Genomic DNA, 24195 nt, shown 5'->3' on the forward strand with positions numbered 1-24195 from the left:
GCTTCTTGAAGATAGGCAGGGATGCCTCTGTTCTTGTAGCACTTGGTAGAGCGTTCCACCAACGTGGAACGACCCATGAAAAGAGCCTGGATTGTCTTGTACAAGGTCTGGGGACCACCAGACTACGTTCCCCAGACGAGGGGAATTATTATTATTATTAATTAATACATTTTTAATCTGTATGTTTAGTGTGGATGTATGGCTGTGATGTTTATTTTGTGTAACTTCTGCTGCTGTTGTCTTGGCCAGGACACTCTTGGAAAACACCCAAACCCCTCCGTCCAATCCACCTGTTTGTCCAGTTCCCCAGACCTCACACCACTAGATGTTTTTTTATGTGGATCCTTAAAAGACAAAGTCTACACTATGAGACCTGCAACAGTCGCTGAATTGAGAGCAGCCATTGAACGTGAATGCTCTAAAATACCAGTGGAACTGTTTGGTGATGTGTGTGATTCCACTGGTTGTCATTATCAGCAGAGTCTGAACCAGAATGGACGTCAGTTTGAGAACAGGAGGAACAGAAAAAACAAGAAAATGATGTTTGGAAAGTCCATTACATTTTGAAAATTAAATGAATTTTAATAAACTTCGACTTTACAATTATTGAAAGTGTGTATACATTTTTTTAAATGAGAGTATTTTTCTTTTGTAAAATTTTTTTGGCAAGCTTTTTTCTATTTAGATGAAAAATAAGACAAATGTTCTAGAAATTAGTTTTTTTTTTCACTTTCTTAGAAATCATTTTTTACAGTGTATGGAGTCGCATCAACTTTGTTACTTCTACGTACCATAAACTGCCACAAATTTAGACCAACACAACTCAGCCGTCAGGTGTGAACACACTGTTTATTACAAATAAACAACAATCCAAACCTGGATAACTGAATGTTGTTGCTCCAGATCTTTGCTGAAATCGACATCCATCTGAATATATATCGTAGCCTGCACAAATGTTTTGCTAGTGAGCATAAAAATGTAAAAATGTCATTAGTATGTGAACAAAGGCATCCCACTCTTCCATAATATCTGTCTTTGGTGTATTTTTGCCATCTGTGACGAGTCAACATGGACTTGGATTATAGAAGAGTGGACTAAAAACGGGAAAGGATCACATTCATACACTGCAGAAAAAGAATGACTTGGATTAACTGACTTGAATGTGGAATATTTATCTTGAAAGATCATTTTTTAGATTTATTTAGTTATTGAGACTTAATCTTGTTCAGATTATTATATTTTTTGTTCAGTTTGTTTGTTTGTTTGTTTGTTAACACTCTAGCAGAAAAACTATTGGTTGAATTCAGACCAAATTGGGTTTATAGACTGCCAGTGACCCAGAATAGATCTCATTACATTTTGGGAACAGTAGGTCAAAGCTCAAATTTTTATGAATTTTTAAAATCTTTTTTTCCCCATCTATCTATAATGGGTGAAATTTCAAATGTCTGTTGCAGCAAAACTATTGGTTGAATTCATACCAAATTGGATTTACAGATTGCCACTGACCCAGAATAGATGTGGTTACATTTTGGGAAAAGTAGGTCAAAGGTCAAATTTTAATGAATTTTTTTAAATCTTTTTTTTTCCCATTTACTTATAATGGGTGAAATTTCAAATGTCTATAAAAACATAAATTTTGTTTCAGTTTACTTCAAATGTGACACATATATAGAGGTAATTGATTTGTTGACATCAGCACTCGCATAGACATGATGACATCAGCTGGATCGACACCAAAATAAGATACAATACGTGCGAGGGGGCGAGGTTTGTTGTGTCTGGGACCACTTATATTATTTGAAATAAGATATTTTAGCCCAATAATGAGTTTAATTTTCTTATTTTTGTTCAGGCCCTTTTTGCAGTGTACTCTGCAGTAGATGTGTGAGTAACATTTGATCATTTATGAAGCGCGTAGATGTGTTATTGTTTGTTTTTAGAAAATGACAGCATGGTAAATACACACATGTGCAACTGCCTGTGTGTGTGTGTGTGTGTGTGAGTGAGTTGGATTAGTTAAACTGTGTCTTTGAAGTGCAGTTGGTGTAATCTGTGCTCCATTGTAACAGCCGTCTCTCTGTGTGTCTGTTTTCTATCAAGCCAAAGGAAAACTCCCAGTGAACATCACAGTCTTGTTTCTGCTTGATGCTCACAAACCACAGAGATCTGCAGGCTGGCAAATAAAAACAGATACGGAGGCACAAAGTCAGGCTCCGCTCACACAGCAGGTCTAATGCACAAGGCAGAGTTTTGGGTGAAATCCGATTTTTTTTGGTGTGTGCTCGTTTAATAAATGCGACTTCTGTCAGTTTTGAGTATGAACTGAATGTGAGCCTGAAGTGAAAAGAGGTCCTGACGTAATCCACGCAGACACACACTGGGTTCACGGAAGGAAATATGGTTTTCCACCTCCTCCTAGGACGCAGAATTGTAATGTTTGTCTCATTTCAATGACATGAAGGTCGAATAAATGTGACCTGGCCGTTCAGACTGAAGTCACAGTGGAAAATATCAGATACGGATCAGATTTAGGACCACATATGAAAGTGGTCCGGGTCGGATTTAGGACTGCATATGAAAGTGGTCCGGGTCAGATTTAGGACCGCATATGAAAGTGGTCCGGGTTAGATTTAGGACCACGTATGAAAGTGGTCCGTGTCAGAATTGGGACCACATATGAAAGTGGTCCGGGTCGGATTTAGGACCGCATATGAAAGCGGTCCGGGTCAGATTTGGGACCACATATGAAAGTGGTCCGGGTCGGATTTAGGACTGCATATGAAAGTGGTCCGGGTCAGATTTAGGACCGCATATGAAAGTGGTCCGGGTTAGATTTAGGACCACGTATGAAAGTGGTCCGTGTCAGAATTGGGACCACATATGAAAGTGGTCCGGGTCGGATTTAGGACCGCATATGAAAGCGGTCCGGGTCAGATTTGGGACCACATATGAAAGTGGTCCGGGTCGGATTTAGGACTGCATGTGAAAGTGGTCCGGGTCGGATTTAGGACTGCATGTGAAAGTGGTCCGGGTCAGATTTAGGACCACATATGAAAGCGGTCCGGGTCAGATTTAGGACCACATATGAAAGCGGTCCGGGTCAGATTTAGGACCGCATATGAAAGCGGTCCGGGTCAGATTTAGGACCACATATGAAAGCGGTCCGGGTCAGACTAGTGCTGTTCAAAGCCACATTTGTCTGCAGTCTGATTTCAGCCAAAGCTGTGTAGATGAAGGCTTCCAGCTCAAACAACTGGTATAATTGTTGACTATTTTCAGTCATGTGTGACACCTACACACTGTATAGGCTGAGTAAAAGTAAACACATGCAGTCACATATGTTTTGCTTTATAGTTTATTACAGGAGTACATTTACCAATCACGTAACAAAAAAGGAAATTGAGGAAAAGTTGTAAAAACATTCATATTTAAACTAAGTGAACAGTTTTTTTCCTGTAAAAAGAAATACAAATATTATACACACGCTGACATAAGACAGGATCAGAGAAACCATCAGGTGAAAGGAAGGGGAAGTGTAGTCGCATGGCACTTAAAAAATAGACATACCTCGCAAGTGCTTTCTGTTTTCCATAATTAATATCAAATAAAATGCAGTGATAATAAGTCTGAATAACAAACCAAATAATAATTATTACAGTAATCAAATCAACAATATTAACATTTTTAAAACACTGTTTACAATATAACTGTAATACATAACATTCTAAATACATCCAATATTTACCAAAGACCTTCTCATTTAGGCTAAAAACTCTAAATCTGTAATAGAATAAAAAATAGCATTTCAAATATCTTATAACAACAATATTAATCATACAATAACATTAATATTAGGTTATTAGTAGACGTAAATAGCTGATTTTCCCCATGGCTTGCTAAAGAAAGGAATATTGTACAAATTAATGTACACTATAACCTATTTATGCTCTCTTTTGCTTTCACAAATGCAAATATTTTAATCAGCTAAATTTTATATATATGTAAAAAAGGGAAAGAAATGGCAAATCTCACTCGATACAAACTATTGTTGCAATCTAGAACTCTCAATTAGAAAATGTACACAAGAAAAGCAGCAAAAAACAAAATCTATTCTCATATTTTTTTTTATATCATGAATAAATCAGTGGTGTGGTTGTTAGAAAGAGTGAACACAAACTGGCACAGGCAGAATCCATCTGGAATGTTTATTGGACGACAGCTCATCCAATAAGGAAAGCCTTCTAAGCTTGGCCCCGCCCTGTTTTCAGACCTCATTGGTCCTTCTCTCTTGTGTTTGATGAAAGTCCCAGAGTTCCATTAACAAGTCCCAGAGTTTCACCGTAGATGCTTTCCATATACGGGCGATTAACAGAAAAAGAACTTCCTCTTGATTTTATGGAACACACACAAGCTCTGAGAGTTCTGATTGTGCAATCACCTCGAACAATAAATCTCTTTTAGCTAATAAAGTTGCTCAGACAATGATTTTTTTTCTTCTTTTTTCTTTCTTTTTTTTTAAGTGTTGTTTTGTTTTAGTTTTGCATTCTTAGCGTTGATTAGAGGAGCAGCAAGACAGAACATCACCTTCTCCACAGAACTCAAAATGGCCGCCCCAAGGAGAGGGCAACAAACGAACAGATCACAAATAAACACAGAATGACAAAGCAACACTCAAGCAGCATGTATGTAGGTCTTCTTTTTCCTCCACCTTTATCTAGTCTGTCCTCCTTTTCCTGCTTCGTCAGAGTGACTTCTCTAACCCTATCCTTATTGGCTGTACTTTATGTGTCAAAGCACAGGCTCAGAGATTATGAAGCAGATCAGTACGGTTTGATTCAGATGGACTTATCTTACTGGAAGCAGCTTGGAAACTCTTGTTGTTTTTTTGTTTTTTGATTTTTTTTTTTTTTTTTTTGCAGTATCCTCCAAAATTGACTTGTAGGGGGATACAAATTGGAGGTAATGAGTCAAGTATGTAGCACATGCTAATGGAAAAAACCCTGAAACATTTTCGTTTTTGTGAACAGAAGGCAAAGGAGAGGATTTCTAAATGCTATTTTTAGCTTCATGAATTCATCAGTGAACAGGTGATCATTCTATTAAGGCTCATTTATGCTCGCTTTACGTACGTGAATAGGTTTCTATTGTTGTCATGTGTCAATGCCGTCATGCTTCCATTCGTAATTACCATACCGGCCAAATACCACGAAAAAAGTAAACATTTTTAAGAAGAAGAAGAAAGTCAGTAATAACAAACATGGCGACGACAGAGGTGGTTTTGCTAATGTTGATATTCAGAAGGGTAGTTTTCATTAATATGTCGGCAGTTTTTCACTAACTCTGAAAAGTTCCACTAATTCTGGAAATTATTCTCTCAACACTGCCTCCGTGGTTCCCAGGGGTACTGCTTCGAATTCTCCGTCTGGGTACGCATCCGTCTGCGTCGTTAACGTAGAGCATAAATGAGCCCTTAACTGAACATGAGGTCGAACACCACACAGCAACATTTGGAGTCAATGCAAATGGGCAGTGTGTGGATACTGGAGACAAGAAAGAAGAAGGTCATGCATTTTAACACAAGTCTTGCTTTCTTCTTCGTGTTTCTGTAACCTCTGCGACTTTTAAACTAATGGGACTGACTTTAAAGACTGCAGAGCTGTGCTAAGGAGCTTTTAATGTTGGCCTTAGGTGAGTAGCTGAACCTCAAGTTGCTCCTGGTGTTTAGGCTGGTTCTAAGGGTGGAATTCAATACTGATGCACTTGAGAATCAGAATATTAGGCTTCATAATATAAGTAGGGGTGTAAGAAAATATCGGTTCCGCAATATATCGCGATATTTCATTTCGCAACACTGTATTGATATTATAAACTACTGTATTGATATTTTTAGGTATTTATTCAAAAGCAGATATTGTGGAGGTTCATTTTTGTTGTTTTGTTTTTCTTTTTTGTTTATATTTTATATATTATTATTTAATCCTCTTTTAATAAATAATGGTAGTTCCTTTGTTGGGATTGAACTAAAATACTGTTTTGATGTTAGTTCTGAACTGATAGAATATGAACATTTGAGCAGGATCTTAAACTGTAATGTCTATAAAGCATAATTTAAGTTTTAACGGGTAAAATTTGTGATATAGCATTAGATCCTGTTGTGATCAAATAAAAATGTGTTGAGTATTTGTACATATTTCTAGTGTAATTCAATTCTCCAAGGAAATAATCATAAAAAAAAAGAAACAAACAAAAAATTGCTTTTTAACAGTATCCTGATATATCGTGATATATCGTGATATATCGTATCGTGATCCTAGTATTGTGATTTGTATTGTATCGCCAGATTCTTGCCAATACACATCCCTAAATATAAGTACACAATTGAGTGAATTAACAGTTTGCATAGTTTGGAAAAAATCATGGCAGATCATTCCTTATGTGTTGAGTTTAAATATCCAGCTGCAAATAGGAATAACACGATCTATTTTTTAACCACTAACGCTTTTTTCTCATATTTTACATTTGTTGTAGCATGTTCTTTATTTTTCGACAGTTGTAAATTTCAGTTCTTGCCACCTATTCTACAGCCAATATTAGTGAAAATGAGCGTCAACTGCCGAATAAGAAAAGCCTCTAGAATGACTTAGTAAAAGGGTTTTTACTGAGCATTCACCTAAAGAGAAATATTAACCAAAGCTAATTCAGTTCTCAGTTGAAGACCGCTTAGATTTCAAATTGCCTATTTGCGTTACATGTCGTCTGTACATTAAAACATCGAATCGCAATTTCTTTTCCATCAGAGCTCCATTCGTTCAACTCTTAGCTTAGCCTTTCCTTCACTGACTCACCCATACGATCAGGACAGTTCAACCGCTGAGAACAGTTCATATATGATCATATAGTTAGTGTCTGACGCAAAGTGTCTGTTTATGCCACAACCTGTTCTATGACTGTACTGCGTATATAAGCAAATAAATTTAATTAGATGAACCTTTAAATAATATACACCTGAATTTAGGGAAGCCGCCCTGGCTGTCATTCTTTGAAACCGTTGTCAGTGAAGCAGGAATCATGAGTTAAATCTGTTACGCTTCTTCTATTTGAACCAGAAGTCTGCTGCTACACCTCTCATGTCTGTCTTGTTTACCCTGGTAGACAAATGGTTCACTGATTTTCTTTCTTTTAAATTAAGCACAAGCAAAATGCTAAACTATCATATTCTTTCATCCTATACCCTGTTTCTTCCACCTCACCTTCGCCCCACAGCCATCTTTCTTTTCTAGTTTCAACGCTTCGTTTCGCCAAAAGTACCACCGCTTCACTTTCTCCCGTTGTGCACTACCCACATTCTCTTTCTAGTTATATTATATAGCTTTTTGTACATACATTTTGTTTGTAAATTTCTTTAAAAAAATACATAGAATAGAGCATAATTAAGAACTTTTTTTGGCAGCTTCTTCCTTTGTCTGAGTAAAGTCCCACTATCATCATCATCATCAGCTCTAACAAGAGACGAAGACTTCTGCTTTCCTTTTAGTCTGAAAAAGAACCTCCAACAAAGGGGGGAGTGGGGGGTGGGGGTAATGGGGGGGGGGGGGAGAAAAACAACTCAGAAATTTCCTTCTTTCCTTCCTTCATTCTTGTACTTGAAAACTCGACCGCCCCCTCGGACTTGTCAACTCTCCGCCTTTCAAACGGTCGCTCCCAGAAGCTCTTCGGACTTGGCCATGATCTCGTTCTGGTTGGAGTCCAAGCCGTAGAACTTGACCTTCAGCCCGTCGACGGGGTGGACCACCGGTACCGTGACCACGCGGGGGAACTGCCGGGTCGCCAGCTCGAAGCGGCTGGTGCTGGCGAGCTCGATGGCCAAGATGCGGAGGAAGAGCGTGGCGAGCTGCTTGCCCAGACAGGACCGGACGCCGCCGCCGAAAGGCAGGTAGTGGAAGCGACCCTCCTTGTCTTCGCCTCGCTCCTGGCTGAAGCGGTCCGGGTCGAAGGCGTCCACGTCTTTGAAGACCGAGGAGGTGTCGTGCGTGTCCCGAATGCTGTACATCACACTCCAGCCCTTTGGAATCTGAACACCCTAGAGCACCCAAAACAAAGAAAAGCATTATCAAGACTAGGGCTGTAAGAAAATATTGGTTCTGCAATATATTGCGATATTTCATTTGACAATACTGTATCGATATTAAAAAGTACTGTATCGATATTTTTAGGTATTCATTCAAATGCAGATGTTGTGGAGGTTCATTTTTGTTTTGTTTTTTTTTGTTTATATTTTATTTATAATTATTTAACAGTCTTTTATGAAATAATTTTAGTTCCTTAGTTGGGTTTGCACAAAAATGATGTTCTGATGTTAGGTCTGAACTAATAGAATATGAAAATTTGAACAGGATCTTAAACTGTAATGTCTGTAAAACAGAATTTAAGTTTGAACCAAGGTTATTATCATTAACGAAAACTAACGAAATGACGAAAACTAGAATTGTAAAAACATTTTTGTTAACTGAAATAAATAAAAACTATAAGTGAAAGAAAAAAACGATAACTAACTGAAACTGTATTGTGTGTTTACAAAACTAACTAAAACGTATAAAAATTATGGATAAAATTCCCTTCGTTTTCGTCTTTGTCAGGGTCAGATTGATATAAAATTGATTTATTTCTCTCAAGCAATTTTAGCTGCTGGCACCATATGATATTTAACAGTCCGTCACTTCTTGTCACTTGTGGTTTAGAATCGTCTTTTTGTCCCCAATCTACCTGGAAACATGGAGACTGAAATTGGGAGAAAGCAGCAGTCCTGTCTGGGATTTATTTGAATTCGACCGAGAAGAAGAGAAAAGATACGACAAAACTAAAATTAATACTAAAACTAAACTAAAATTAAGCATTTAGAAAAAAAACCCAAAAACTAATAAAAACTAGCAAACCTGCTCTAAAAACCAAATTAAAACTAATTGAATTAGAGAAAAAGAAGTCCAAACTAAATAAAACTAAACTATAATGAAAAATCCAAAGCTATTAGAACCTTGGTTTGAACACAGGAACATTTTGTGATATAACATTAGATCCTGTTGTGATCAAATAAAAATGTATTTAGTATTTGTGCAGATTTCTGGTGTAATTCAATACTTCAAGGAAATAATCTTTCAAAAAAAGAAACAAAAAATGTGCCTTTCTAACAGTATCATGATATATCGTGATATATCGTATCGTGATCCTAGTATTGTGATTTGTATCGTATCGCCACATTCTTGCCAATACACAGTCCTAATCAAGACTAATTTACATAATTTTACATCTTTGGAAAAAACGGGTGAGTGTGAAAGTCCTTGGACTCACATCAAGTTCAAAGGTCTGCATGGCGGTTCGATAAGCCCCGGACACCGGCGTGAAGAGTCTCAGCACCTCCTTGATGACACAGTCCAGGTACTTCAAGCTGACAATAGTGTCCAGTCTCAGCTCTCCTTCCGGGCAGAGGCAGCCGTTGTGGAGGAGGCCCCTGGCTCTTAACTCCTCCCTGAGTCGCTCCAGAACCGTCGGGTGGCGGAGGAGCTGCATGATGAGGGAGGTGCTGGCACTGGCGGTGGTGGCGAAAGCAGCGAAGATCAGCTCGATTGTTGACTCCTGTAGGGTTTTGGAAAGATTGAGTGGCGTATTAGGGAATTAGATCCTTTTTTTGGCTTGTGACACTGGAAAAAACAGTTCAAAACTATGTGTAGTATTTATCTCTTTTCTTCTTCTTTCATTTCTGATTTTTCTTGTGACTTTAGACTGAGAATTACTTTATCATTAGACACGTGAAGTCTATTGATTTAGGACAGAATGTGACTTATCTGGTGCAGAATCTTTTGGTTTTGTTCAGCTATTTCCTTAAACACATCTCAAATGACAAGTTTCTTCATACAATCTCCAAACACATTATCCCCACTTGTACTGATACTTAATGCCTCACTAAGGAAAAGCCAAAAGTAAAGTATAATTTTAGCGCAGCAACAAAACAAGGCAGTACAGTTGGGCTTATCTTTACTGCAGATGATGCATTGTATTCAACTAGCTTTCTCATCCAGTGCAGATTTAGAGGAGGAGATTGTGACTAATTAAATCCATTCACCAAAATGAAAAAATATTACAGGCTTCTGCAGGTCCCTGATATACTGATACATAAGATCTCAATGTTTCTGCCCCCCCCCCCAAAAAGTGTTTTTTAATACTCATGTCATATATATAGGAAGATACTAGGTTTGTGTTTAATAGAAAGAAGTCTGCAATCATGTGATAAAAATGGACTCACAAATGGACTCTGTGTGTGTATGTGTGTCCGGGGATTCACACTAAATCTGTACAGAGCTGACTGCTGCAGTTTGTCATACTTAAGTATTTTTGGTCAAGGAACGGAGTAGCGAAAACGGCAGTTTGATAAGGACCAATATTTTGGGAGATAGTAATTTTGGAAAACAATAGCCTTAATAATCATGTTGCTATGGCCAGAATGCTTTGGCGGTGACTGCTGGACAAATATGTTACAGCATGCACGAATACACAACAGCATAAAAACGACCACATCTGGAACCTGTGGATCCACACGGGTCAGACACACACTAGTTGTAATTATTACCTCCGCCAAGGAGGTTATGTATTTGCCGGCGTTGGTCTGTCTGTCTGTCTGTCTGACGGGAGCAAGATAACTCAAAAAGATATGGATAGATTTAGATGAAATTTTCAGGAAATGATACTGGCACAAAGAACAAATGATTAAATTTTGGTGGTGATGGGGGGGGGTCGCTGATCTGCTTTGGCGGAGGTCTGAGCTCTCAAAGTGCTTTTCTAGTTCATATTTAAACCATAGTATAATGTTTTCCTTAAACCTAACCAAAGAGTTTTTATGCTTTTTTATGTCCTACTCATTAAGGAAAGTCCAAAACCTAGCAGATCCATCAATGACAAAAGCTGCGTTTACATTATACATATTTATGCTTTTACACAAACAAGCAATTGTAACTTTTTTGTAATTTTATTCTGGCGACTGAGCTGGACTAGTCTATTTTAATCCCTAAGTGGGGAAATATGTTTGTGTTAAATAAAAGAGCAAATATAGATTGCCTTGGACACATCTACTAAAGGCTCATATAGTACATTTTGCCATTTGTTTTGTAACAATATAGCAACAATATAGGGTCAAAAATGTGTCAAAAGCAGATGAATAACACAAGTTTCCTTGTTTTCAATTCCTAAAAAGTAGAACATTTGGAAATATGGAGTTCATGTCCAATGACAACATTTAGCTCACCTTACCTGCTCCTTTATTAAATAGTGGAATAAATACCACTGGACTGTCAGTATAAACCTCTCATGTGCCATCATGTGTGTGTGTCAAAACCCGTCTCTACCTCATCGTCCCAGTCGGAGTAGATTATATATGCGTGCGTCAGAAACCTGCAGGAGTGTGCTTGAGCCGGGCCTCAGCGACAGGGGCTCCCCAGTTCACTTTGTGTGTGTATTTATATACTGCATCTGTGTGTGTGTGTGTGTGTGTGTGTGTGTGTGTGTGTGTACAGGAGGCCTCTTTCAGACCCCTCGCAGGGGGAGTGTTGACTTATTTTTGGCCCTGGACTTAACCCAGAAACCACAGAGAAGCTGAGAGAGTTGAGTTTCCACAGAATTCCTTAGAATTACTTTAATAAGTAAATAGAGGGTGTGCCTGTCCAGGAGTGTGTGTCTTTTACTGTTACTGTCTGCACATTAGCGCCAGCATAGCATCCCCGCAGTCATATTGCACATACATGCTGTTTCTATGACCCCGAGACGACTTGTTTGACAAATTATGGTCCCTATATGTTTGTGTGTGTGTGTTCACTCTGCCAGACGGGTTCCTTTTGGCAGCACTTTAGTAGGTAAACAGTACATGTGTTCTTCTCTATGTGTGATCCTGACTGCTAGCACACACATGCTAGAGTTTCTATGTGTATCCTATGCCTGCGTTAGTGGGAGTTCTTGTGCTCCTCCCCAGCGTCTCCTCCTTCCTGTGTGCGTTACCTTCAGTTCCTGCATAGTGAGCTCGGTGCCGTTCTCTTTGGCGCTCTCCATCAGGACGTCCAGAGCGTCGCTGTAATCTTTGCCCTGGGAACACAGTGGCTTCTCCCTGATGGCCTTCTCTATGCTTTTTTGCAGAGTGTCCCGTGCACGGATACCCTGCACACATGACAACAGACCAACAAGTTATCATGTTTGCTTTTCACATTATATGTGATATATTTGAGTCTTCTTCGTGAAGTTTCACTTGATTTTTTTTCTCTTTTGCACATGTATCAGCTCAACAGCAGCAGTTCTAATGTGGCAAAAGTCCAAGTATCCCAAAGTTGCCTCTACATAAGATAAAATAAGGCCCTATTCAGACCATGCATTGACATCTACATTATAAAAGGGAAGTGGACTCTGTGTGTGTGTCTTGGTCATCACACTAAATCCGTACAGAGCTGACTGCTACAGTTTGTCATACTTATGTATTTTTAGTCAAGGAAGAGACGAGCGAAAACGGCAAGTTGATAGGACCAATATTTTGGGAGATACTAGTAATTTTGGAATACAATAGCCTTACAATCACATTTCTATGCCCAGAATCATAGAATTGTCATTGAAGGGGGTTACCTAGCAACAGGTAAACAACAGGGCCACGTTGCCCATGTGCACAAACAGACATGCCAGCTGAGAGGTTATTCAACTGAAAATGACCATGGAATTTACCAAGAAAGTAAAGGAAGTAAAGGACTGAACTGGATCAGAGGATCCAGAACCCAGGGTTCCCCACAGGTCAACGCACTAGTGTATCTTTAAGTGTCAAATCTCAGTTGGGTTTCGATAAATTCATCAGCAGTAGCCTAGTGAGCCCTCATTACAACCAAGCATGAAATTATTTGGTTTTTTGGATACTGGCAAACTTGGAAAGAAAGAGGGAAAAAGCACAGGTGTGTGGAAAGTTTGCATGGGGGACAAATGAGCTGATGGTAATACGAACCTTCCTGTAGCCACTGAACGGCAGGTCTATGGGCAGGCTGAAGAGGTTGTCAACAAAGTCCTGGAAGGTTGAAAACAGGTGTTTCATCTCCTCCTCTGACACCCTGAACCCCAGAAGCACCCTCACTGCCATAGTGAAGGACAACCTCTGACTCTCCCTGTGGAAAGACAAACAAGAAGAACCAGGTGAATCAGATGAGCATCCATCCATCCATTCATCCATCCATCCATCCATCCTGGCTATGTATATAACCTGGACATGTCACCAGTTCAGGGCAGGGCTCAGATGAGAACCAAACTTTGGCAGATCTGATCTTTACTTCACTCCTCACCCTTTCCTCATATATGCTGAAACACACGTATTATCCCAGAAAAGGGGGTTGTGTTCCACATGTCTTGTGCATAAGACATCTCTAACCTTAGTCAAACCTTTGCTCCATTGCAGCTGTGTATTTACTATGGGTGTGTATTAGCAATAATCTGGCAATATGATACAAATCACAATACTAGGATCACAATACCATATATCATGATATATCATGATGCTGTTAAAAAGGCAATTTTTTGTTTGTGTCTTTTTTTTAAATGATTATTTCCTTGAAGAATTGAATAACACCCGAAATCTGCACAAATACTAAACACATTTTTATTTGATCCCAACAGGATCTAATGTTGTATCACAAAATGTTCCTGTGTTCAAACTGAAATTTTGTTTTACAGACATTACAGTTTAAGATCCTGTTCAAATGTTCAGATTCTATTAGTTCACAACTAACATCAGAACAGTATTTCTGTGCAATCCCAACAAAGGAACTAACATCTGCCTCTCAGACAGTAAAAGTGCTTTTAGGATTCTTCAAATAACCAGTATTTAATAAAATACTGTTAAATTATAATAAATAAGATATAAACAATAAAGAAAAACAAAAATGAACCTCCGCCATATCTGTATTTGAGTAAATACCTAAAAATATCGATACAGTACTTTTTAATATCGATACAGTATCATGAAATGAAATATCGCAATATATGGCAGAACCGATATTTTTTACACCCCTAGTATTTACTGGCATCTCATTCCATTTTCATCATCACAACTGATAGGATAAAACCATGAATTATTGCATCAGCACCCATTTTCAGTCCCATTACCTATGTCTGTTATGGTCTGACAGGGTGCTAATGGGTGGATGTGTGTGGGTATCCACATATCTGTATCTATAATGGGAACCTAAGTGACCTACTCCACAATGGATGCCTAAGTCCTAACCACAGAACTTAGGTTTCTACCTGGTGTGAGCATGTGTGATCTGTGCAACCTTCATTGTACCTGTAGACGTTGATGGGCTCTGGGTTGGAGCTCCACACTCGGAGGCTCTCCTGGATGACCTGCTGGATTTTGGGGAGGTAGGACTCCAAGGCCTCATGGCTGAACACCTTAGCAAACACCTGAGGAGACAAACACAAGACAGATACTTTCATCAGTTAAACTGACATTTTCATCTAACAGAATAGATTTTCTTTCTTGGCAAACCAACAAAGAGTTGATACAGTCAATACAAGTCAATGCAGAGTATAAAGATGGTAATTAAAGACACACATACTGTAATCCCCTCATATGCACGCAAGCAGGACGTCTTTAGGAAACCTCTGAGTGTGGCTAATCTTGACTGACAGCGTAGGTGAGCAATGACATGTTAATGCTTCTAGATTTTCTGCAAATTATTTATTAAAGACTCAGTATTTCAGGAATCTTTCAACAAGTTTTAATCAGCTTTTGTGTAACATCGTGCTATGGTTTGGTGAAGAAACAGCTTTCACTTCCCACAGTGCACTTTGCGACAAAATTTCCAAAAAGGCCCAAGTGGCATTTTGGTTTGTTCTTTAAACAAGCAGAGAAATTATAATAGTAGGAATGTAAAGTAAGTAAAGTAATTATAAAGTACTCATATTGTCATTTTCATTTTCTATGACTTCCTTCTTCTCTTTCTTAAATGCGACCTTAACAGAACTTTCCATCATTTGCTCATTCTGCGACTTCTGTGATGCTCACTCCTCATTCATCCCCAAAATGGTTCTCCCCCTCTCTCTTTACAGACTTATACATTGTGGAGGTTTTCCCCTGTAGTCAGCACAACCAGAATGACAGGCAGAATAAGACAGAGGGGGGAGGGGGGGGGGGGGGGGGGGGTTTCAGTCTTTCCTGGCTGCTCATAGTATTTCTTGGTATGAATCAGTCACGAGTCGTCGGTGTTGTTTGGACAAATAACATTCCATCTGATTTTACCTCCAAAACTGCCCTTAAAACAGTCTTGGAAATGATTTAGAAGTCGAGAACACTGGAGAAAAGTGGGTGGACTGGACAAGAAAAGGGCTTTTATATTAATACAAATCAGTCACTAACACTTAGCTCTGTTTGAATAAATAATATTCTTGTGAATTTAACCTTTAGAGCTTTTCCCAAAACATTTACAGTGGTTTAAATGTCTGACAGAACTGAATGGAGACCATTGCCTGCTTGTTGGATAAAAAACGGTCACAAATGTCATATTCTCAGGGAACCAAAGTGTTCTTTAGCAGCAAGAAACGTCTCATACCGCGGAGGTCACGTATTCTTCCAGTTGTTCTTCAAGTTCAATTGTACTCAAAGTGCTTTGTCACCGCCAGCAGCAGGAAGGCAGTGCCTGCTTTGGTGACTGGGCCACATGGTTTGCATTTTCTGCTCAATGAAACGAGACTGGAACATTTGATTGGGTAAATTTCACATTCAAGATGAATGTGTTTTTGTGATAATCAGAAAAACTGTTTGGCAAAAGCAAGTTAAGGTTGGCAATCACTTTTATGCATTTTGTTTTTCTGAGTCCCCAGTTTTTATGAGCTCTTTTAGTATTCAACTCACAGAAGCTCATACTTGTCTTATTTGCAGTTTGTTTCAACTTATTTCGCTAGTTTTGATTCTTTTGTCCTCTACGTCTTCTCCTTGCAAGGACACTCAGCATATTTATGCCACTCCCTGTGTTTCCATTGATTCTAATATTTAAATTGGGACTAACTAAGATTAAAAATGTGTCATGTAACCTTGTCGAGTGGAAGAAAGTGGCCCAGTTCGACTCAGTTGGAAGGACTTTTCAAGCAGGTTGACAGCCATACTGTAACCCTGGAAATATTAGTGTCTAATAACCATGTAAGTCCTCATTCCAATCAAAATAAAACTGGTCTGTGTGGCGACTGTTTTGTTAGAACCCATAACATGTTCATGCAAGTGTTTGAAAACATGAACAACTTGGGAGTCCACCAAATAAATACTGAAAGGTTTGAAGGCCAGTTTTTTTCCTGTCAGAACAGTAGAAAAGTTGGGCATTTTGATAGTTTTCAAATTCTTCTGTTATATTTCTGACAGATAAGACCCTTCACACCAGGTTAAAACACTTTCCACTTGTCAAAAAACTATCACTTGATTTTAGCGTCCGTGTACGAGTCTCTAAACCGGATGATTTCAGTTTGGTTGAGCACTGTTTTTCCCTGTATCTACAGCTACCAGAACAGTTAAAAACATATAGTTATGTCCCTCGGTGCCTTGAAAAACTTGCGCAATAGTTTCGTGCCGTGTTCTAGTAAGACCCACAGTACATCATATGCGAATAAAATAACATTATTGGACATTTTTTATGCTGTTGAAGATAAGTGGTATAGTTATGAAGACAGAATGTCACTGGTTCTCTTCACTGGAGCGTGAGAGGAAAGGAAGGAGTTTCTAGTGGGATTTGATCCCAGACCAGAGCGGGCACATGTGGTTCCTGAGGTCGACGTTTGAGCCACTGAAGCATCCGTTGGGCACTCATACTCTTATTTTGTCCTGTACCTCATTTTCCTCTCATTTTCTCTCTCCTCTGTTGCCCTCTTCCCACTCTGGCTCCCCCTTCCCTCCCCTCCCCTCCCCTCCCCACCCCACCCTCTTCCCCCACCTTTCAGAATGAATGAACAATAGTCTACTGAGCCGGTGCCGTGTGCATGAAAGTGAATTACGTGTATATACTGTACAGCCGTATATGTTCAGCGTGTGTCTGTTAGGGAGTGGTTAGTGCAGATCACACACTACATTTTAAGACGTTAGCAGCGCTACATTTCCTCTGGTGCCGCACCCCGGGGACGCTGGTCACAGATCAGTTTACATGACCTGCTCTCAAACCTGGTCGTCAGGGGATTACACACACCAGCTGACCTCAGAACAGCCACATAAAAAATTACAAGGCTATGATCCGAAGAGTGGCCTGCGTTTAGTTGTAGAAATGAGCTTTATGAAGACACATTTGACCATCTGTTCCCCTGGATTTTTAAGAGAAATTTAATTAAGTTTGCACGAAATGGGAGTGAATAATGAATTCAGTATGACAGATTATCTCATAGGGGTTGTCATGGCTACAGGCCAGGCCCAACTTGCATGTTTTACAGAAAGAAAAGGATGTCGATATCTGCTGCTACTTTATTTGTAAGTTATTTGGTAAAATTAACTTAAGTTTAGTGAAGTTTATTTGGTTAATTCATCCTATTACTGATTTTTTAGGTAGTAATTGGGTTTCCTTCTCACTAAATTTGTTGTCTAATTGGTTGGTTCTGTGGTTATTTAAGTGTTGGTTCAGTTGCTCAAGTATTTAGTAAATGTGATCTAAGCAACTAGGGCTGTGTAGTGGCAAGAACCTGGCGATATGATACAAATCACAATACTATGATCACGATATGATATATTACAATATATCATGATACTGTTAAGGCAGTTTTTTGTTTTCTTTGTTTTTAAATTATTATTTCCTTGAAGAATTGAATTACACCAAAAATCTGCACAAATACCGAACACATTTTTATTTGATCAGAACAGGATCTAATGTTATATCACAAAATGTTCCCGTGTTAAAACTGAAATTCTGTTTTACAGACATTCCAGTTTCAGATCCTGTTCAAATGTTCAGATTCTATTAGTTCAGAACTAACATCAGAACATTATTTTTGTGCAATCCCCACAAAGGAACTAACATTATTTAATAAAAGAGTGTAAAAGAATAATAAATAAGATATAAACAAAAAAAGAAAAACAAAAAAACAGAAATGAACCTCCACAATATCTACATTTGAATAAATACTTAAAAATATCAGTACAGTACTTTTTAATATCGATACAGTATTGTGAAACAAAATATCACGATATATTGCAGAACCGATATTTTCTTACACCCCTATAAGCAACAAACTTCAGTGACTTGTTTTTCCTGCCAAGTTACAGCTGACATTTTACACAGAAATCAGTCCTTACTACTTTTAAAACTGTTAGAACTGGTACATACGAAGTGACTCAAACAGGGCTTCCACTTTGGGGTCTTGATCACACTGTTGGCATTTATTTTGCCAGTACAATCTGGTGGTTGCTTAGTAACTTTATCCCTTACGCAGACCACTGTAGTCGCTCACAGATTACACAAACTCAGTGTAAAACCTGAGGCTTCACAGTGCAGTGGTCTGTCCAAAAAAGCCTAGACACAACACAAACCCAAAGCCAAAGCTCACCGTCATGTTTTTCCTCTAACTCACAACAATCTTACTCTGGAAGTGCAGCGCTGGAGAAAAGATCGATTATTGGTCAAACAGCCAAAACTTTAGTCATTTTGCAGTTCAGAGTTGCATGTGATTAAGGTTAGGCTTATAGTGGAAGTAATGGAAGGCTGTAATGCACATATTTACTGACGTGTAGCTGAAACACAAACTGAACTACATTTAGTGGACGGTAGTAACCAGTTAGTTATTAAGGGCTGGTGAGATTTTCTTCAAAAATACATCAAATAGTTCAATAACTATTTTCCAGAAGATGAAAAGCAAACTAAAATATTGTTGATCTTGTAATGATGTAATGTGAATGTGTCATTAGTCGCATTACCGTTGGACATATGCGCAAAAATTTAACAATATTTACTAAATGTCAAAAAAACAGAAGTGCGTAATGTCGGTTTTAGTTTCTTTCTTCTGGTCGATATCAGTAGAAGTCCTTCCATAAACATGAACATAAATCTGTGTTGTTTTGAATCTAGAATGCTGGTTCCTCCTCTATCTCCTACTGAATTCTAAAAGGATGTGGTTTCCTGGTGTGTCCACACATACACACGTTTGGGTTCAACTCTTCTTCTCTTGTTCAAACATCCATTAACATCTGTTTTGTTTTGTTCACGTGACTCTAGTTGCACTTAAAGGTCTTTCCATTACAGTTTTGCACAATACACCACTTTAACTACAGCCCAAAAACCACCTCTTGCCAGTGCAAAAACTTTTCATCGAAAGACAAGAGTTTGGGCGAAATTGTCATTTTTCCATGAAGCAAATTTTTATGCACAAGTTATATTCATGCAATTTGAGGGTCAATAGAAAAGCGACTGTTGTCTCCAACTTCAAAAAGACACACACAATGAAAAGACAATGAAAAGTGAGAATAAGCCAGAGGTGGTTGTGTAACGTTATGAATTTAGCCATTTAAGTTGTCTGCATTGGGTTACGCATAATTGGTCAATTTGGGTGAGTACTCTAGGTATTCCTAAATACACACACACACACACACACACACACACACACACACACACACACACACAGGCTTGAGCTACTGTACAGTCAGTCAGTGTATGCAGCCAAACAGGAGGCCAAGACTCCGAGAGGTAACTATAGGTCAGACAAACATACACACACACACACACACACACACACTATCTCCCTACATGGCCTGACTGCCAATCAAACATAGTTTTTCATGCAGTGTCACTCAGGGACGTTCCAAGTTCCTCACAGGACAGGGGTGTGTGTGGGGTGTGTGTTTGTTGTGTGTGTGTGTGTGTGTGTGTGTGTGTGTGTGTGTGTGTGTGTGGGTATTGTTCAGTACAGTCATTGTGCTGCACCACAAAAACGTGACCGTCCTCTGTAGCCTGCAGCGCAAAGACACACATATTGTCACACACTCACACTCACACTCCAATGCAGACTCCAGCTCACACACACACACACACACACACACAGACACACACACACAGACACAGTCGTCCTAATAACATCCATATGTCTTAAATTATGTGAAAGTGCTGCGAGCTGCTGGTTCCACAGACATGTAAAGACTCCTTTATTCTTCTCTCTGCCCTCCTTTCCCCTGCCCTCCTTCACTCTCTCTCTCTCTCTCTCTCTCTCTGTGTAGTCCCGCCTCCTCCCGTCTCTCCCTACCCTTTCATCCATCCTTCCTTTTTTCAAACCCTTTACTCCGTTCTCCCTTGTCTCCCACTCAAACTTGTTACCTTTCCCCGCTTCGAACATGGCTTTGAGTCAGAAAAGTATGGCTTTGTTGGAAGCGTTGTGGAGACAGTTTCAGATCAGGGGAACACTACAAAAGCCACTAAATCACTTTATCACAAATTTTTGATCCTTTTAAACTGAAAGTTCTGTGTTCTTTGCGTTTTCATCCACTTCAGTAGGTTAAAAAAACACATGACTTAACCCATAAAGACACAGTGCTACTTTTGTGGCAGTTCCCAAATGATTTTTTTTTCTATTTCTACCTCTTTTAACTGATTTATCACCCTTTTTTAAAATAATATTATCCTCTGTATTTTGCATTTTTTGCTGTTAATACCTGTATTTTCCTATATTCAACTGAAAGATTATGTAGATGTTCATGAAAACTCAGAGTAAATTCAAAGTTAATTATATCAAAAATAAAAAAAAGTACTTTTTCAGCTAAGATATTGCTAACTGAATGTAAAAACAAATGTGTGTCCATCCACTGTCATTGATCCAACTCCATGGGTTTTACTGATGAACATGAAAAGATGACAAACTGCATTTTACACCAATTTTTGACATGTATTGATAGGATTAATGGATCAACAGGTATTAAACAGTTTATATCTGTAGATGGTTTGTGTCACCGGTGGCCCTTTGGGTCTTTATGGGTTAAATATTATTCATGATCATGGTATTTATGTTCAAACTTTGGGAATTGAACTGAAAATATACTTTTTGCAGGAGTTGTTTCACAGAGAAGCTCTAAATTGATAACTTCTGCAAGAGACAGACTTATATCAAAGATAGAACATGAGGCCAAATTTGTGATCAAACTAAATATTTTTCTGCAAAGCTGTTTGGTAATGTGTGCTTCTCTTGAACATTTAGGAGTTTTGCATGCAACTTCATAAAAATGTGCGTCTTCCAAATTAGAAAACAATATAATTCTCAAGGTGAAGTGAAAACACTGAGGATAAAATCCAAATAGTTAATCCAGACAAAGACTGGAGAACCAGGACAGGATTGGACTTCAGCTGAGTTAGAATTGGCAGTGCCCTCTACTGGTGATGAGCAGGAACACAAGACAAAGACAGATTGAATTTACAAGTATGTCTCCTGCACTTCTCCTCAGTATCACAGTGAAAATAACCGGACTGGGAGAAGAGAGGAAAAAAAAAAGCGGTGGCTTTCAGGAAAATGTCAGTTTTCGACTGACAGCAAAATGAAGCCAGAGGTCAGTCTGAATCTCACTCCGTGTTTCTTTTATTCTTTTTCCAATCTCCCCCCGCTGTCTCACCCTCTCTCTCTCCTTTCTCTGCCTCCTCCGACTCCTAAATTTAGGGATGGAAGGATGTTTCCAAAAGTAAGAAAAACAAGGGGGGGAAGGAAAATGTGGAGAGAGAGAAATAAAGAAAGAACGGGGTGATGAGGGGATTTGAGTAGCAGAGCAGTAGAAAAAGAAAGAGTGAAAGGTATGTCAGTAGAAACTCACTGCCACTGTCAACAATCCTCCTGCATGGGTTCAAAAAAAAAAAAATCTGTTATTTCGGTATTGGAGGACGTTTTTCCACTGCAGGTCAGGTGGGGCTTTGTGAGACCACTACTGCAGTTAGTTTATGTTACTACAAAAATAGGGAGAATAGATGCTTTTATTGGTTAAAATATGCTTTCAAATACTGCAGCTTTTGGTATTTACTCTCATTTATAAGCAACAAACTAAAGGAGGGATGTCAAACTCATGTTAGTTCAGCTTCCACATACAGTCTAAACCAGGGCTGTCAAACATGCGGCCTGGGGCCCAAATGTGTCCCGCCAAAGGTTCCAATCCAGCCCCTGGGATGAATTTACAAAGTGCAAAAATTCCACAGTCCAGGCTGTGGAACTCATTTTAGTTCAGGTTCCACATACAGACCAATCTGATCTACAGTCAAATAATAACAGCAGAAGAACCGACAACAAAGAATGACTGCACATTTTCTTCTCGGTTTGATGTGAAAAAAATAATATTACATTATGCCTATAAATAATAACAACTTCAAATATTTGTCTTTGTTTTAGTGCAAAAAAACCCATTAAATTCTGAAAATATTTACATTTACAAACTATCCTGAAACAATAAAATGTGAATAACCTGAACAAATATGAACAACCTGAAATGTCCAAAGAAAATTCAGCCCAATTTGAACTCTTTTCTTCCTGTTCCTCAGTGTTTAGTGTCTTTGTAGATCTGATCCAGAATGCACATGGACTAATGAGAAGTTGAGGAAGAATATTGTTAAAATTGCACTGATTTTTCTTAAGAAATTTCTGTTTTTTTAGGTTATTCACATCTTTTTTGTTTGGATAATTTTTAAAAGTAAGTATTTTCATAATTTAATGGGTTTTTTTGTACTAAAACAAAGACAAAAATTTGGAGTTGTCATTATTTATAGGTTTTTATGCTATTATTTTACTGGTCCAGCCCACTGGAGATCAAATCGAGCTAAATATGGCCCCTGAAAGAAAATGGGTTTGAGACCCTTAGTCTAATATGATCGAAAGTGGGCCGGACCAGTCCAATAATCCAAATAATAGGATAAGAACAGATAAAGAATGTCAATGACTTAGTTTTCTCTGTTTTTCAGTGAAAAAAGGAAAATTTCATCGTGAAAATGTTATGAACAAATATGAACAACCTGAAAATGCTTAAGAAAAATAAGTGCAATATTAACAATATTACACCTTATTTTATCATTTATACATATGCATCACAACTTACAGATCACAGTGGATCTACAAATACACTAAACATTAAGTAACAGGCGGAATATTGGTACAATCCCACATACTTCTCTTAAGACATTTCAGGTTATTCATATTTTTTGTGGTGCTAAACCCGATACGTATCTAATGTTTTCCAATGTGACTCCAGTCTGAACGTCCAGGTCGCATTTATCCGACCTTTATGTCATTAAAATGCGACAATTGTCCCAATTCTGCGTCCCAGGAGGAGGAGTGGAGGAAAACCATACTTCCTTCTGTAAACACAGTGTGTGTCTGCGTGGTCACGTATTCCATCAGGACCTCTTTAGTGCATGTGGGTCACTTCAGGACCTCTTTAGTGCATGTGGGCCACTTCAGGGTCACATTCAGTTCAGACTCAAAACTGATACAAGTCGCATTTAATGTAGAATATGACCTGCTGTGTGAACAGTCTTTTTTTTCAGAGTTTTTTGATGCCATTTGGAAGCCAGTTAATAAACACTGCAATGGTGGAAGTACCTCTACTCAAATACTGCTCTTTACAAATAAAGTACTATTGCTTTAAGGGAGTACTTTCCTTTTCTGCAGCTTTATTCTCCTTTATACTTAACTGTATTTCTATTTTCTTCTATTTTTTTTTTGTATTTCTATCTGTTTCTATTTCTACATCTGTCTGACAGATTTAGTTCCTTTTCTTATACAGTTTTTTATCATCATCTTGTCTACCAGTCGCAAATGCGCTGTCTTTCTCAGCTCACAACAAGCAGTGACGTGCAATGTGCAAATTAATTTATCTGTAAGATGTGCCCCTAAAACATCATAGCAAAACTCTGACAGGGAGCACATCGCTGATCAATAACTACTTAAACCAGGGCTCTCAAACTCATTTTCTTTCAGGTTCCACATTCAGCCCGATTTGATCTCCAGTGGGCCGGATCAGTAAAATAATAGCATAATAACCTATAAATAACGACAACTTCAAATTTTTGTCTGTGTTTTAGTGCAAAAAAACCCATTAAATTAAGAAAATACTTACTTTTATAAGCTATCCAAACAAAAAAGATGTGAATAACCTGAAAAAAAAGAAATTTCTTGAGGAAAAATCTGTGCAATTTTAACAATATTCTTCCT

The 24195-nt window shown here is 38.5% G+C and overlaps 1 protein-coding gene across 1 annotated transcript in view; it reads right to left on the reverse strand.

Annotated features, from left to right (window-relative positions):
* Positions 1-6250: 6250 nt before the first annotated feature.
* Positions 6251-24195, reverse strand: part of cyp26b1 (cytochrome P450, family 26, subfamily b, polypeptide 1) — a 55060-nt gene continuing 37115 nt past the window's right edge. The window contains exons 3-7 of the mRNA XM_030162165.1: positions 14351-14469; positions 13022-13178; positions 12043-12198; positions 9349-9633; positions 6251-8083 (exon numbers count right to left, since the gene is read on the reverse strand). Of these exons, the coding sequence (XP_030018025.1) occupies positions 7691-8083; positions 9349-9633; positions 12043-12198; positions 13022-13178; positions 14351-14469 (1110 nt within the window). The 3' untranslated portion in view covers positions 6251-7690. The remainder of the gene's footprint in view (positions 8084-9348; positions 9634-12042; positions 12199-13021; positions 13179-14350; positions 14470-24195) is intronic.

Source organism: Sphaeramia orbicularis, chromosome 18 (assembly GCF_902148855.1).
Source record: "Sphaeramia orbicularis chromosome 18, fSphaOr1.1, whole genome shotgun sequence".
Lineage (NCBI taxonomy): Eukaryota > Metazoa > Chordata > Actinopteri > Kurtiformes > Apogonidae > Sphaeramia > Sphaeramia orbicularis.